Source organism: Triturus cristatus, chromosome 10, assembly GCF_964204655.1.
Source record: "Triturus cristatus chromosome 10, aTriCri1.1, whole genome shotgun sequence".
NCBI classification, from domain to species: domain Eukaryota; kingdom Metazoa; phylum Chordata; class Amphibia; order Caudata; family Salamandridae; genus Triturus; species Triturus cristatus.
The window spans coordinates 541398494-541416041 of NC_140593.1; the positions used below are offsets into that span (position 1 = coordinate 541398494).

The window sequence follows — 17548 nt, forward strand, 5'->3', positions numbered from 1 at the left end:
TCTACAAGAAGAGTATGCATTCAGCAGAAATGTTGTTACTAAATGTAAGTAACTTTTGCATCTCCTGCTATATAATTCAGCTAAGTTTTTTTTATTGTCATCGACCATTACTTTGTCCCATACAAAACAGGAATAGTGTTTATACAGACTTCTTTTAATGTACCATTTATATTGATTTCATTTTCCTTCAATATGTATTTGAATTTGTTATGTAATTGTATATATATATTTGTGTACTCTGACACTCAAAGTACCATCTCTTCAGTGTTTCAGGTCGGATTTTCACCCAGGTAATCCTAGCAAGTACCCTGGGACTGAATTGGGAACAGTATCCCAGTAGTACAACGGGTGTCTGTTCCCATGTATGTACTCCTGGGACACTGTGGATTTTCAGAAGGGTCGTCTGCTAATTGCACTGTCATTTCAGTAATAATTAATGTACGGGAGCAATTCTAACACTTACAGAATGGTAAAGCATTGTCTCCATGTGTGCATGGAAGTGACACCCGACGCAAATGAGGAAATCCCTATGCCACGTGGTCCCTCCATATAATTGAAGCGTGTCTATGGGCAAGAAGGCTCTGGACGGATGCACATCCATAGTGAGAGGGTGTCAATTGAGCCCCTGCCCTGCTAAGAAGTTTATCTTCATGAAGGGCATATGGATGCTTCCAGGAACCTAAAGCGACCTCCGCTCAGAAGGTTCTACCACAGGCCAAATGGAAGCAAGGAGTGTCTCTGAAACAGCAGCGGCAGGGTAGCAGGGGCAACGACCCTGAAACAGGTGTAACGTCAGGGTTCAGCTGTGATTGTTCAGCTGCATATGTAGAGCCTAGGTGGCACTTCCGCTCAGTGTGTATGTGCTGTGTTGTTCCAGCATTTGAACTAACTAACTGTATCTGGATACCAGATATTTTTTGGATTGTGGGTGCAACAGTCCTATTCTTTCATTTCCAGTGGCGTCTTAATTCTGATGTGGCAGGTAACAGCAGTTAACAAGCCCCTGTGGAAATATGAGATCCACAGTGTTTCTGCTTGAAAATCCTGGGGAAAATAAAAAAAATCTCAAATGGAATCGAACATGGAATTACGATTGGTAATACCTCATTTCTAGGGCTACCCAAGGGTCGAACTTGTAACGGTCTGGATTTTCCCCATCCTCAGAGTTACCGATTCCCATGGAATTGGTAAATTCAAGGATGGGAAAAATCAGGATAATTTCTGGGCCATTCATAATGAGGGTCACATTCTGTACTGGCGAATCCGGTTTGAGTCGATACTGACGCAATCCTGGGCCGAGCAAATATTTTTGCAAATTTGAGCCTGAACGGCACCAACATCATTATTCACTAACACACTAGAAAAACAATGGGCCAGATGTATATCCATAGCATATTCCGATTCTTAAAATAACGATTTTTACCAAATTGCTATTTTGGGATCGCAAAATGTTATGTATGTAGGATTCGCAAAATATATTGTGATTCCTTAATATTGCCTAATAGCGATTCAGATAAATGGGGAATTGCTTTTAGGTAATATGACTCCCTTTATTCCAGTAGGCCAACAGGCCCATAGGAATGAATGGCATTACATTTGCTAATTCGCGATTACCAAATTGTTAATTGCAAATTAGTGAATGAAAAGCCAAGGGTTTCCGGGGGCCTAAGGCCCCCCTGAAGCACCCCAAAATGTAAAAAGGGTGTGCAACAAGGCACTTTGAAAAATGCCTTTTTTTTTGCATTTTTCAACATTCACACATGGTTACCATCAACTTAAAGTTGATGGTAATTAGCGTTTCCAAACTGCACAGTTCGCATTTAGGTAAGGCTTCTTACATGTGCATTAGGGATTCGCTAATTGCGGTTCCCTATTTGCATTTGCAATTTAGGTAATCGCTAAAAATTGCGATTACCTGATTGCGAATGCTAAAGCCTTTCATACATGGGTAAAGGCCATTTTGCGTTTGCAAACGGTTGAATTTTGCGATTCGCACCGTTTGCGAATGCAAAATGATTTCATAAATCTGGCCCTAACTGTACTGACAGACCTGTCATCAAAACCTCAGGCATTGCTCTACACCGCTTTATCCTTCCTTTCCTGCACTAGCACGTTGGAATTGTTGGAAGTCGACATACTGCACTATTAAACAGTTCAGTAAATAAATAGAGTGTCTCCATAATATTATCAAATGTCAAGTGTGCACCACCAGGAGTAATTCACAACCCTCTCTTTGGTGCTGAGCCTGGAAGGCAGCACTTACTTTGTGGTTCTCCACCAGCTCCTTTGGATACACTGCAGTAAATCACAATGTCTTTTTACATCCTCGGTAGCTCAGTCTTTTGGCATTCATTGCAGTCTGGTAGCCATTAAACTGTCTTTCTCATCATTTCTAAATGAGGATTGCCGAGCACTGTCAATATTTCTTAAAATGTAGTTTGCCACGTTTTCCTTTTAGATCAAAATCATCTTTGATTCCTCCCGCAGGGAATTGCCCTGTATAAGACGCGATTACCTTTTATTTGCTCACAAATAATGCGCAAGTGCATTTCATCGGCTTCTTCAAATTGCCACGGATAAATATATCGCTATTGACATTATCATTAGGTTGTCAACCCCTCGACGCCGCGGTGTTCCAAATATCTGACAATTTCCGCTTAAGCGCCATGTTCAGTCAGTTTTGTGCACACAGTTACCTGGCAGGGTGCATCCTCTTCTAGTTTCATTTAGAGCAACCTGTGTGACTCCTTGCTCACAATAATGGACTCCTATAAATATCACCTGGTTCAAAATCTTTTTTTTTAATCCAAGCTGTTTCTAAAATGGCCTTCAGACACGATTAACGTTAGTTTTTGTCTTTGAGAATAGAGGGGCATATTTACAAGGCGACTGCGCCACTGGAACGTCACTTTTTTCGATGTTCCGGTGGCGCAATGCCCCGCACCATATTTACAAAGCGGCATTAAGCCAATTTGCATGGCTTAACACTGCTTTGTAAATATGGTACCCTTTCACGCAGGTATCTGCGTGAAAAAGGGTGCTCAATGGGTGTTGCTGTGGGCGTTCCACTGCAACACCCATTACTTTTTGACGCTGCCCCAGATTTACAAGGTTCTGTATATCCGAGGCATGCCAATTATGAAGCGCTATGCAAAAGCCAGTCAAATAGCTTTATTTCAATAACAAGTATCATAAAAGCAACTTCATTCATACAAGCCAAGAATAAAAGATACAAGTTAGCATAAAAACAATAAAAAAAGTAAATATATACATTCCATCCAGGGACAATATACAAAAGATTGATCATTTTGTTAATAAATATTAGCAGCAACACAGTAATTCCTGGGCCAAGATGGGAAGTTCATTTGTACATTTATTAAGTTTTAAAATACAATTTAGGAAATGAGATTAATTGAGAAAACATAAGAACATACATCTTTTAAAAGCTATCTGATGGCAATATAAGAATATATAAAGCTACATTCGCATTGTGAATTCATACCTCCCTGCACAAGAATTTGGACCTGTCAAGCCAAATACAGCCGAGATACTTTGCCACTCCACAGACAAAGAGAGCTCTTGGATCTGATTTCAGAATCCGCAGGGCAACACTATGATCCGAGATGCCCAGTTGTCTGCAGATTGGTTTTAGCCATCTTGATCTGGCCCTGGAGTATGCTGGGCATGCGAACATGAGGTGGGCCACACTCTCTTTTGGTGCCTCGCAGCAAGGACAAGCCGCGATTGTCTGGCGAGGTGGACTCCATTTTGCAGTTAGCTCACAAACTACAAGGGAGCCAACCCTAAACTGTATATAGATTACCCTGTCTCTTGGGATCAGAATAAGATCCAAATATGGCTCTAAAAATATGTGCTGTTTGGACTAGTAAAAATCATCTGCCATCCTGCCTGCACTAGGGTTACTGAGTTCCTGTGTATCCACCCAAGCCCAATATACCTTTTTAAGTTCATCCTTATTGGGTGGGTTCTGGCCCTCCCAAGAGTCTCTAAGACCTAGGGCAAATACTAATTTCTTAACATTATTAAGCCAGCTGAGCCTGTGGTTGCAGTCTAAGCTAATTACTTCTTTAAATGCAGCGGCATATTTGGAGAGTTCAGCTGTTCGCAACAGGCGGGCCCAATAAAGCAGCGGCCTTAATCTGGCAATGTCTTTGTAAGAGCGTCTTCCCATGTCGCTCATCAGGGGCTTAAGTGGGACATTTCGGGGGAAGCTCACTAGCTCTCTCAGAAACTTGTGTTCGGATCTGCAGATCTCTTGCACATTGTTAAACCCCCACAATTCCACACCATAAAGGGCAGAACTAACTGCCTTTGCAGCGTAAATCGTTAGCGCTGGGGCAACAGGTCTGCTCTGTGAGGAGCGATGTTCTCTGCCTATTGCCCCAGCCACACGGTTATGATTTAGGAGCATCTTGTTAATGTGGGGATTCCAGTGCATTGTTTCGGAGAGTCGAATGCCCAGGTAATCAAAAGTGCTGACTCTTCCCAAGGGCATTCCACCCAAGGTAAAAATGTGCCTAAAGGGCTTGTAGGGGTTGAATGGCATTAATTTAGTCTTTGTAGTGTTAATAAACAACCTCCTTGAGGTGCAAAAGAGCTCAAACCTGTCTAACAGTTTTTGTAGCCTGACCGGGGTCTTGGAAATCAACAACGCATCATCTGCGAACAGGAGTGTGGGTACCCTATCTCCTGCCAGGGCCGGGGCATCAGCTCGAATCTCCTGAAGGAAACAAACCACCCCATTCACATATAGAGAGAATAGGGTAGGCGCCATAACACAGCCCTGGCGTACTCCTCTGTTCACTAGAATCCTATCGGTTATTTGCTCTTGTGACCCCCACCTCACTTGAGCATCATTGCCCTCATGCAATCGGACAAGCAGGTCCAAAATAGACAAGGGAATACCCATCTCACCCAAAACGTTCCATAGTTGTTCCTGGGGGACCAGATCGAAGGCAGTCTTCAAGTCGGTGAAAGCAAGATAAAGACTGCCTCCACCTATCACGACTACCTTCCAATAAATGAGGAGCAGCCTGAACGCCTGGTCAACTGTCTCGGTTCTGGTCCTAAAACCCGCCTGGTATTGGGAGAGGATATTTCTCATCCTCAGCCCAAAAGTGGATTCTCTGCAGCAGCACCCTACCAACTACTTTTTGGATAGCATCAATCAAGCTAATCGGTCGGTAGTTGGCAGGGTCCTCCCTAGCTCCCTTTTTAAAAATAGGCACTACTTCGGCACCCTTCCACGATTCGGGTATAGGGCACCCTTTAGAGGTGGAACTAATTCGGAGCATGATATATTTTGCCCAATCACTGGTGTTCGCAATTCCAGGGACTTTTGACGGTACAATTCTTTTGATTGCCCCTGCTACTTCATTTAAACTAAAGTAGTCACTGGTGTTTAACGAGGAGCAGTGAATTGCCCTCCCTGGTATATTATATCTGTCCCCGTGTATAGTTTTCTGAAAAGGTCGAACCAGTCTAGGCTTGATATATGGTTGGGAGTTGAATCGGGATCTTTCCTATTAGTCCCCCTAACAAGATTTCAAAATAAATTAGCACCCTTTGCTAAACTAGCATCTTTAAGGTTCTGCCAGTGGGATTCTTCCCACTGTAGCTTTGCGCAATGCAAAGCTACTTTATACTCCTTCCTGGCAGATTGGATGCAAAGACAATTTTTGCTTTTAATAGCTAAGGCTAGAGCTTTCCTTTTTTGTCTACAGGTTTTTGTGAACCAAGCCTGCCCGCTTTTTGGACGTGCTTTTTCAGTATTAGAACCAGGAGCTATTTTGAAAAAATACCCCATCTGCTGTACTGTTCTCGTGTAAATATCCAGGGCTTTCTCTGGGGCATCGGGATTAAGGGATGCCTCCTGTAAATCGGCTATGTTTACTACTAGATTAATTCCAGCCATTTTTGATTCATTAACAGTAACTTTAGGCCATTTGAGGTATCTTCTGCAATTAGAAGGGGCCACTTCCTTGGTCGGCAAATTATTAGTTGCATCAGGGGCAGGGCAAGAAGAGGTCCAGAGGGCCTTCATAGTCAAACAAAGGGGGTTATGGACGCTGTCGATAGTAGGGACAACTTCCATATCAATCATGCTTCTCCACAATCTTACATCTATTAAGATGTAGTCAATGCGAGACGGACACCTGATTCTTTTTATGTACATGCCCCTTCAGCATCCAACGGTGTTCTGCCGTTTACAGCCCTCAGCCCAGATTCCAGAGCAAGTGCATTCAGCTGGATTGCAACCCGTGACCATCTTTTAATGGGGGGAATACTTAGGGGGGTGATACCCCATCTTATGTCGTCCTCCTGCAACCCCAACATGTCCTCCATGCTAAGAGGCTCAAACGTACAGTTAAAGTCTCCCGCTATCACAAGATGTGAGTCTGGATCACAACTAGATAACTCTTGATCTAGGGATGAAATAATAGCTGAGGACGCACCCCCTTTTGTCCCCCTTACAAATACTTTAAACAACTCAAGAGTTATGGCTCCTTCTTTCCCGTTGAGGGTAAGCCTCATTATATCTGGATTTACACAGTTTCGTTCGATGATTCTACAACCCAAAGCAATGTTAACCCAGGCAGTCAGGCCTCCCAAGGAGCGTCCTCTCCCTGTGGTGACAGCTGGTAGAAAAAAGCAGGTATAACCAGACTTATAAAGGGGGACTAAGCTCCAAGTTTCCTGGAAGAGGCAGATGTCTTGGCCTTCTATTAGTTTGTTCCAGTTGGGCAGTAGCAATTTACTGCTGAGTCCGGCTACGTTCCAGGAAATGATCTTAAGCTGTGATTGAGGGGCCAAACAAGGGACTGCCTCTCGTGAGAATGTTGCTTGTGGTTGGGGCGATAGAATGTAGAGAGCATTAGAAACACTCCTATTCCTATCTGTGGCCGTGTTTGAGACTGCAATCTGATCCCTCAGCTCATCGGTATAACAGCTAGTGTGATCAGTGTGGATTGAATTTATCGGTATGCAAAAGCAGGCGTTAGATTGGCGCAATGAGGAGAACTACTTTTATTTCTCGTCGTTTTTGCATTCTGCAGCGCTCATAGAAAGAGCAAAACATCATTAATGATTGTCTTTGTGCAGGAAGGTGTCCCTTCATGCACAAAAACAATCTTTAAATAATGGCTATTTGCTGCTTTTATGTGTGCTGCAGAATGCAGCACACATAGAAGCAGCAAATCACTGTTATTGATTGTTTATGTGTAGGAAGGGACCTTTCTGCACATAATCAGTCATCCATGCAGTACCGGCACCCTTGCACCTTGGCACAAGGGTGTTTGTGTTGGTGCTGAGTAGCTATTTCTAGCGCTAGCGCTAGGGAAAACACAGGGATGCGCTGCATTCTTGTAAATACAGTGCATTCCTGCGTTTTGGAAAGGACGCAATGCAGCTCCGCAAAATTTGTTGCAGCCCCACATCATTTCCTTCTACATATGCCCCACTGAGTCCCCAAAAATTTTGTAACAGAATATCAACAACAAAAGGTAAATATACAAAAATATCTATATATGTTATATATGTATACCATTGTATGTAATTTATTTAAAATATTAAAATACAAAACACAAATATAATAAAAATGAATAACTTTAATATATATGTGTGTGCATGTATACATACTTTCTCTTGCAATAATACATTAATTAAATGATTTTTAAAGCCTATTACATTTAAAATATTAACAATAACTTAAACATTAAAATTAACAAACATTGATGTAAGTAAAGCATATAAGAAATATAATTTGAAAATTAAAATTAATAAAAAGTTTGAATTACTATTGTGAACTATGTACCTAAATTATATATATATATATATATATATATATATATTTATATATATATATATATATATATATATATATATATATATATATATATATATATATATATATATATATATATATGCCTCAATGCCTCAAAAAAGGGAAATCAATATTTAAACAATTAAAAATCAAATTCAGTCCATGCCATGCAGGCACAGCCTTTGACTTTCCCATGACGGTGCCTAATTCATAGGCACCGCTGTGGGACAGCCGAAGAACCATCTGCCAGTGACAAAAAAACTCATAATCTGGCGGGTGATGCGCACATGGGTTTGATGGTGTGGGACCGGGGCGGTGCTGGGGTGGTCCCGCTCCCAACCTCCAAAATATAAGCAACATTAGGGAAAGTTGTGGACTTTGGATGGATTAGATTCACAATTCCCATTATGATCTTAGCAACAGCACAGAAACGCCGGACTTTGGAAGAGTTAGATTTACTACTCCCATTTCACCATAAGCAGAACCACGGAAAGTGTTGAACTCTGGTGTGAAATTTACTATTCACTCCAGTCTCAGCAATGGTAGCAAAAGTGTTGAACTTTGGAGGTGTTAGATTTACTAATCTCATTATGAGGTAAGCAAAAGTTGGGAGAGTGTTGGGATTGAGAAGGGTTAGATTTATTTTTCACCACCCCAGTCTAAGCAAGAATAGAGAAGTGTTGAACTGTGGAGGGGTTAGACTTACTATCCCCTCTCCAATGTAAGCAAGAAGCAGGAAAAGTGTTGGACTTTGGAAGAGTTAGATTTACTGTTCACAGTCTATTCTAAAATAAATAACAGCAAGGTGAGTGCTGGACTTTGGACATGTTAAAATTACTATTCCCACTACAATGTTAGCAAAATGGGTGGAAATATTGGAGTTTGGAAAGGTTAGATTTACTATTTTCACTTCAATATAAGGAACAGTAGGGAAAATGTATGACTTTGGAAGAGTGAGATTTATTATGCTCACTCTAATCTAAGCAACAGTATGGAAAGTGTTAGATATTGGAGGAGTTAGATTTACTATTCACATTTCAATGAAAGCAACAGTAGGGAAACTGCAGAGCTGTGGATGGGTGAGATTTTCTATTCCCACTCCAACGTAAAGAAAATCAGTGAAAATACTGGATTTTGGAAATGTTAGATTTACCATTCCGACTCCAATCTAAGCAAGTGTTGGGAAAGTGTTGGTCTTTGGAGGGGTTAGATTTACTACTCCCACTACAGTGTAAATACAATTAGGGGACATGTTGGACTTTGGAGGGGTTGAATTTACTATTCCCACTCCAATGTAGGCAAAAGCAGAGACGCTGTTGGGCTTAGAAAGGTCTAGTTATATCATTCCAATTCCTACACATTTAAAAAATTTAAATAAAACATTAAAATACTTGACAGCATAAAACTGTTAATTTGTTCTTAAAACATATTTTAAATTAAAAATATATAAGCATTATAAATAAATGTAAATAAATGTAATAGAAAAAATAAAATGTAATAATACAAAAGTGATTTAACACATATAAAACAAAATAAATACATTTTTAAAAAGTACACTTCCCTCGCTAAAACCCAAAATAGCAACAAAAAATAAAATACATTATGAATACAACATTCATAACATTAGAAGTCTAAGGAAATAAAACAAATATTATCAAGACAAGTAATAAATATAACATTATTTAAAATGTTTATTATTAAGGACACTTTTCAAGTAATTCATTATTAATTGAGAAGCAACAATAATTGATATAACAAATAATCAATTAAATAATGTATATGTTTAATTATCAAGTAATATTTTAATTAACCTACACAGCTCACTACAAACATAAAACAATAATAAAAAATGTCAATACTTTCCAAACGTAATCCCCTACAAAATCAACAACCCACTACTACAATACAAAGTAGTAGGTAAATTGTAGAAAATTTAAATAATCACATATTAAAAATCACAAAGTAGATTTAAATAGTTGAAAGAGTAATTAAACAATTATATAATTAACATAATTAATTACCTTACACTTAGTTTACAGTAAGAAAAAGTAATTTATAATTTATTGTTGCCATTTCCCCCTACAAACCCAATACACCACTAGTAAATAATACATGAGTGATAAAACTATACAGAAATTAAAATATACAGTAGAAATTACAAAATACACTAAAATAATTACAACAATCAATAAAATAGTTTACATAATTAAATACAATCAGAAATGCAATTAACATAAAAATATTTTAAAACAAAAAACTATTTATTTTTAAAATAACTTTTCACCTTATTCAGCTACAGTCAATACCCCTTATTCAATTATAAATTAATAATTGAACATAACAATATATCACATTAAAACATCCGAAGTATACTAAAAATATTGAACCAATTATTAAATTAATGCTAATATCAAAAAATAATATAATAGCTAATATGTAATCAATTAATTAAAAACAATATTTAATACAAGTATAATAAAATAAACAATATATTATACAATGATATTGAAAAAAATATATTATATAGATTAAAAACTATAGTCTTATTTCTATATTCAGTCCATCAATATTTTTGACAATATTTTTGCAATATTTTTGCATTAATATATTTTTGAACTCATAATTTGGTCATTCATCTTATAGGATTTGCATGCTTTGATTCTGACTTCATATCCATGCTGATGCACTAAAGTTGCTGTGCTGTGTGAATTTATGAGCCTTTGAGGAAAGTCTGTGTGTCACCACGAGGCTGGAAGCTTTTCAGTGACACCATTTTGCCTTAAGGATTCTCGCAGGGTTTTCCCGAATGCTGGGTGCTGTCCTGAATACTTGCTCACCACAAATCCATGGGGTGTCTCACAGTCCTCCTCTTTGAGATGTTGCCCTCAGGTAAGGCAAACAGTTTGCTAAAAATACAAGCATGCTATACAAAATGTGGTACCCCGTAGGTCGCTACACATAAAAGTATGTGCTGCCTACCAGCATCAAACACACAAAGATGATAGGAGGAATGCTTGCAATAGTCTATAAACTGACAGTCGCTCAGGGTAGTATTCCAACCCATCATTCTTTTGCCCACCATGACGCCTAAGTTTTGTTCCAGTCATATTCAAATTGGTCTTGTCCCTGCTCCAGTAGGAACAGTCAAGCTGAACTCCCAGACAAGGTCCTCCCTGAACTGAAACACAACCAACCCAAGACCAGTTTTGCACTGATTAGGGCTCTTCAGTTGGGTGTAGCTTGTTTGTATACTTTAGTGTGAGTCCTACCAGCATCAAGAGGAGAGTGCCAGGTACTCAGACTGAGGCACATTTGACATTTTGTAAAATTGTGCAGTGAATCATTTCATTTATTAGGTTGCAGAACAGTTTGCCAGTATGTCAATTTTCTGGCACCTCAAAGTGTTTGTGCACCAAAGATTTTAAAACCTGGTGTAGATCGTCATTTCACTTGTTATGAATAACATGTTTGCCAGTGTCGCAGTTCCTGTGAAGTTAAAAATATGATGGAGTATTATAAGATAGATGCCTTCTGGTCCATTGGTGAAATTACTTCAGAGTTCCGCCCTGATCACCTAACGCAGAGACCCACCTGGGGCACATGACTTAATTAGCTTCTATTTCTTACTGAAGTAATAGAGGTTTATTATGAACTAGAAACAGCATGTGTGCATTCATTTTAAATTCAGGAAGAATGTGGTAATAAACACTGAACGCACCATGGCGGGACCTCGGGTGAGGTCATTTAGATTAGGTCTTAAATATTGCTTTCTAATTCACTATTTACTTCTTAAATGTGTATAATGTTCCATCTCTGCAATAGCGTTAATAAGAGTAATTGACTGCAATTTATTATGGCATAGATATGTGGGTGTTTTTACAGAACATTATGTTTTCGATAAGGTGCAATCGTATGTATGTGTGTAATGTAAACTACGAGATGCTGTTTTTCTCTGCATATCCCAGTTTTTTCTTTTTTTAAATAAAATTGAATAGGGTTAGGTAACTATATACCTCAATGTCATAAGGGAAACCGGATTCTTCTCCTGGGATTTCCTCAAACAATTCATTATTTGCAGGTGTGATAGCAAAATTGAAATGACACAAGACTACAAGTCCCATAATGCACTGGGATGTTGAGAGCGGTGCGAAACTTGCTGTCCATAATGATACAAAGACACTTGGTTACTTTAGAAGTACATTTCCAAGAACAATTGTATTTCATCTTTTCACTTCTGGATTCACTAATTCTTTTATCCCAACTTCTTCTAAACCCTGTAAAGATCTTTTGCCATTTTCCATTTTAAAATCAAATAACTTGTCTTTGTTTTGTGCCTAAATACCGAATTCCACCCTGTGTCTAACCTTAGGCTGCTTTTCTTTACTCAATGAGAAATTAATTCATACCAAACAGATTACCTCTACTTCTGGCTCTCCTTTGGACTCATGTCCCACTAATTCCTTCAACCAATCTTTCACTGGCTGGTGAGCCCAATAACTAAGGTATACTACCTCTCTCTTACTTCTGTTCTCGTCCCCCTATCTTGGAAAAAAGCAATTGTGGCCTCACAGTTACAGAAAACTAGTGCATATAGTCTCATACTGTGGAACTATCCCCTAATTTCTTTCCATCCTTTGTTGACTAAAATCACTGAAGCTGCTGTTAATATTCAGTTATTGGCTGTCATTGAAAATCAGTCTCTCCTTGATCCCACCCGGGCAGGCTTTCATCCTGGCCATGGTGCAGAATTGGCATTGATTGCCTTATTAAATGATCTTCGAATGACTTTAGGTGCAAATGAATCCACTTCCTTGGTGTTGTTGGACCTTTCTGCAGCATGTGACGCTGTCTTCCACTCCTTTTATGTATCAAGACTGAAGGAATTGGGGGCGAGAGACAGTAAGCTACGGTGATTGGACTCCTTAAAAACTGCTAGAGAACAAATAGAACCGGTAGCTCCATCTGTTTGATTTTCAGTTCATTGTGGAGTTCACGAAGGCTCCACTTTGAGCCCAACTCTCTTTAAAAGGGGTCATCCAGGGCATCAACAGATGGGTTTTGGCTATACAACTTCATCAATGTTGGCTAGTTCATGTACTAGCATTATTTTATTAAATATACATACATTGTTTGATTGGCTGACTATTCAGAGTGATGCAATCAAAAATAGACTTCAAATGTCATTACAGATTGGTGGTCATCTTAACACTTTTCTAATTCATAGCCTATTCCTATTTATGCCTCTGTTCCCCACATGGGGCCATACTATTCAATACGTATTTCATACAATTTTATAATATTTACTTATGAATCGTCAAACGAGCTTTCAATGATTTTATATGTCATACTCTTTTGAAAAATGGCAGCCATCTTAGTACTGTTCAAATACATAGCGTATTCCTATTTACACATTTGTTAATCACATTGTGCCATGCTATTCAGTACGTACATAAAAAATAAATCTTGTCACACATGATTCTTATCAGACGGTCACCCGGCAATGCTAATTCAAATATTTCAACCAATATAATTATATATCTAATTTGGTTACACATATATCGTAAACATTCCCACACTGAATGGGCTGTATCTCAGTATGCCCTATTACCATAAATGATATGTATCACAATAGGATTCTCTTGCCTGTGCTTGCAAATCATCATAAATAGTAACTCAATTGTACATGATTGTATAACTCAGAAACAGATATATTGTTAATTGATCCACTTTTGGCATACAGGACAACTCTATGGTTCCTTGTAGTCACAATTCATACATCTCGTGTTCTACATTCGATATTTATTTGAATTCCTAAAATACTTACATTTTGCGTTGTAACGGCAAAGCGTGGTAAAAAGCTGCGTGGTAAAGGCATGCATGGTAAAGACGCATGCGTTGTTAAGCTTTCGTCATACTTGCATGCGTTGTTCAGACTGTTTTGTAATTGCTGTTTCCTGTTACAATGCCATTCATATTGGTGGAGAAAAATTAAATGGGCAGACATGGTGAATGCGGTACTACGTCTGGTAAAACTCCGATGATTCAAACCGCTTTTGGTGAAAAGCCCAGGAATAGATGAAGGTGAGAAACATAACAAGGGGAAACCTGGAAGCCATGCAGGTGCAAGTTTGTGGCTTTGTGTGCATTGTGCATGGCTTTATGTGTTGTCTGTTTAATTAGACAACTGTACTTGTGTGGTCTGGTTTCATGAGTGTCTACAAATGTGTCATTGGTTTGCTCTGGCGCCTGTATATTTGTTGGCCTCAGTGTTCAAGGAAGCCTGTAATTGTCTGCATATGTGCACATGCCCCTTTATTATGTGTTCCTTAGAGTGCATGCACTATAAACAGTGCTTAATTTGAGCGAGTGCTTGCAGGTGGGGGGCCACCAGCACGCAGTTGTGTGGACCAACACTGTTATCCCCTCTTCGGACATTTCCTGAGAACAAAAGAGAGAAAACACACAAAGTGGAAAGATGGAGGAAGAGAAAGACGGAAAAACCATCACAGAGGAGAATGCAGAAACCTGTGACAGTGAGATAAAGGGGCAGGGAGTGTCTGCTAGTGGATCATAGAGGCATTGGGTGGTTTTAATGCTATGCAGCCTTGGGATCTCATTATGATTTTGGCGGTGCGGGAGCAGGACTACCCCGCTCCTGCACCGCCAAACCCATGATAGAACCTCCCAGATTAGGATTTCTCCTGTCTAGCGGGCTTTTGTTGGCATTCCCACAGCAATGCCTATTAGATAGGCACTGCATGGGAATGTCAAAATCAGTACCTGCATGGCATGGACTGCTGCAGTCCATGCCCTGCAGGTACTGGGGTGCATGCACACAGGGGGACACAACATGTGCCCCTATGCATGTGCCCCATGGCGCAGAGGCACAAGGGGGCCCAATAGGGCCACCTTTGTTTCCCTCACTGCCACACTTTAAAAGTGTGGCCGTGAGGAAACTCGTCATACGTTTGGCAGGGCCGCAGCAGACCCGCCAAGCATATTGCGGCCTCAAGACTGCCGCGCCACCGCCAGGAATCTCTGATCCCTGGCAGTTGCTGTGATCCCAGGATGGCCCGACCACCCTGGTTGTAATAGGTTGCCACCGCTGCCGCCACAAATTTGGTGGTCCATGGACTGCCAGATTCGTAATATGGCCCTTGGTAATCAGTGAGCCGGAATTTAATTGCATTGCCCACTAGTTTCTGAACTGAGCTTCAGCACCAGTTCTCATTCTTTTACAAATGAAGCACTGATAAAAAAAAGTCAAACAAACCAGTTTTTCTGACTTTGTTGTTGATTTGTCATTACAGAGGTTATTTGTTACTGTTAACAATGGTTTCAATTAATTATTTATTGGAACAGATTGAAAACATATTCGTGTATGTGACTGAATAATAACGGATGGAACCTCAGCACCCATCATGGCTGTTGCCCTAATATTATTAACTGATGCATGCATTAACAGTTTCTAAATTTGTTTTACATTTCGAATGCTGTTTATTTTTACATAATACATTATTTTTACTTTGCAGCACTACCAGCCACTCTTGAAAAGATATTCTCAGCTTGAACAGAAGGTGGTTTTGGGTGATTCTGAAGGTCACTGAAGATGTATCTTTTAGATACACCACAGTAGATTTGTTCCTGAAGCAGAGCTCAAACGACAGGATCCACTCTGCACAAGACATTTGAAACAACCGAAAATGTAGAACTCAAACAATAGAATTGCCCTTCAGTTGCAAGGCGACAATTCTCAGTTCACTGGTCTGTTAATCTAATATTTAAGGGTGGTTACACATATGCTGTGTAAAGTGTTCTGTAATTTCTTTTATTAAATATAAAAGCGTAACTATCATATTTTTATTTCGTTTGGGATATTGTTTTTGTGGATCCAACTGCTAAATGTGTGGTTTCATATTCAAGTATACGTGTGAAAAACAGCTCACGTTTTCATGAAGAAACCCGACTAGCTTTACTTTAAAAGTGCACATTAAAACCGCAATTTACTCAAAGACTCTATTTGAATTACAGACTAAAACACGTTAAAAACTTACGTACATCTTTAATAAAGTGCATTTACTTAATTAAATTGTTTACAATCCCTTTTTGGTGCTCTGGTCTGAGGAAACCAAGCTGACTGCTGAAAAGTTACTATTAGAAGCACAGTACGACTGCTGGTATCAGGCTTACATATTTTCAGTGTACGGTGACGTTTTGTTAACAAAAACAAACATAATTTTTTATTTTTTTTATTTCATACATTGTTCCAGGGAAGACATTCAGAAACTCATAAGGCTAATGCTAGAACATATTTCTACCCCATCGAACAGTTTAGCATCTATACATAAACATCTATATCCTTTTAGCTCTTATAGAGCTAATTGGCATCAAAGCACTGTAACCTGATTCATAAATTTCAAACATTCTTAAAAATCCTAGCTTTCAAAAACTCCATGGAATTAAGTATAAACATCATAAAGCACAGAGCTAACGAAAATCATGTAAACACTAATAAAGTGAATAAAACAAAATTATCCTCCTTCAGATGCTTAAAGTGGCAGTGCTTCATACAGTCCTAAATATTCATACATCTTTAAAGTGCCTAGCAATAAAGTGTCAGTGCTTCACAGTTTTAGTAAATCTGGGGCAGTGTCAAAAAGCAATGGGTGTTGCAGTGGAACGCACACAGCGGCACCCATTGCATGCCCTTTTTACGCTAAGTGATGCGTGTAAAGGGGCCATATTTACACGGTGTTGTGAAGCCACATAAAGAGTCTTAACGCCGCTTTGTAAATATGGAGAAGGGCATAGCACCACCAGAATGTCGCTAAAAGTGATGTTCTGGTGGTGCTATCCCATTATAAGTATACCCCAAGTACTTTAAAATAGGCACCCAGTACATTTAACGCAGCCTTTGCTACTAAAGTACACGCATGGGACCCATGAAGATCTCATACTTACACAGAAGTGTTGCGCTCATGTGTGTGCAGGGTTGCCACATTTCCCAGAGAAAAATACTGGTTATTTCTTTACCTCTTTAGTTTCTTCAGTGGCTTTGATATGACATATAAATGCAACTTTACATACCATTGTTTGTTTTCATTTTAACATGGCTTTCTTTCTTTGTTTACTTTATTTCAAAGGGCTTTCTTCTTATAATTGCTGTTTTAAATATGAATTAACAAGGGAAAAATATCGGCTTCAGGTGATTTTTCTTACGTCTAGGACATTGAAATACTGGTCATACAGGTAAAACAAAACTGGCCAGTAGGCAACCTTGTACTATGTGTCAAAATATGTGCAGCAGTCCCATAGCGTGTTGGATTACTCACTTGTATTTGTTGCTTGTTATTAAGCATGTGCAGGGTACTGTCTGTCTATATTTCACCTGATAATTAAATGCCCTCTTTTGCTTTTTGTAACTTATAGAGACATGCATGGTGGGCTGCTCATGTGACCCTAAGTTGGATAAAAAGCAATTTCATTGCAAACACCAATGTACTGAAACATCCATTGCTAGAGCCCCATCCCATCCCTTGATTGATTGTGCATCTGGGATGAGGACACTAGGCTATGCTGGTGAACAGATTGTGTACCTTGAAAACACATACTTCACTCATTCACCAGGATCCGCATCCATCCATTTTCACTATCCACTATGGGCCTGAATACGAGTCTGGCGGTTTACGGACCGCTAGACTTATG

General features: G+C 39.3%; 1 protein-coding gene across 1 annotated transcript in view; it reads left to right on the forward strand.

Annotated features, from left to right (window-relative positions):
• The window catches only part of XYLB (xylulokinase), a 738622-nt gene extending 722690 nt beyond the window's left edge, over positions 1–15932 (forward strand). The window contains exon 19 of the mRNA XM_085632025.1: positions 15376–15932. Within this exon, the coding sequence (XP_085488151.1) occupies positions 15376–15450 (75 nt within the window). The 3' untranslated portion in view covers positions 15451–15932. The remainder of the gene's footprint in view (positions 1–15375) is intronic.
• The last annotated feature ends 1616 nt before the right edge of the window (positions 15933–17548 follow it).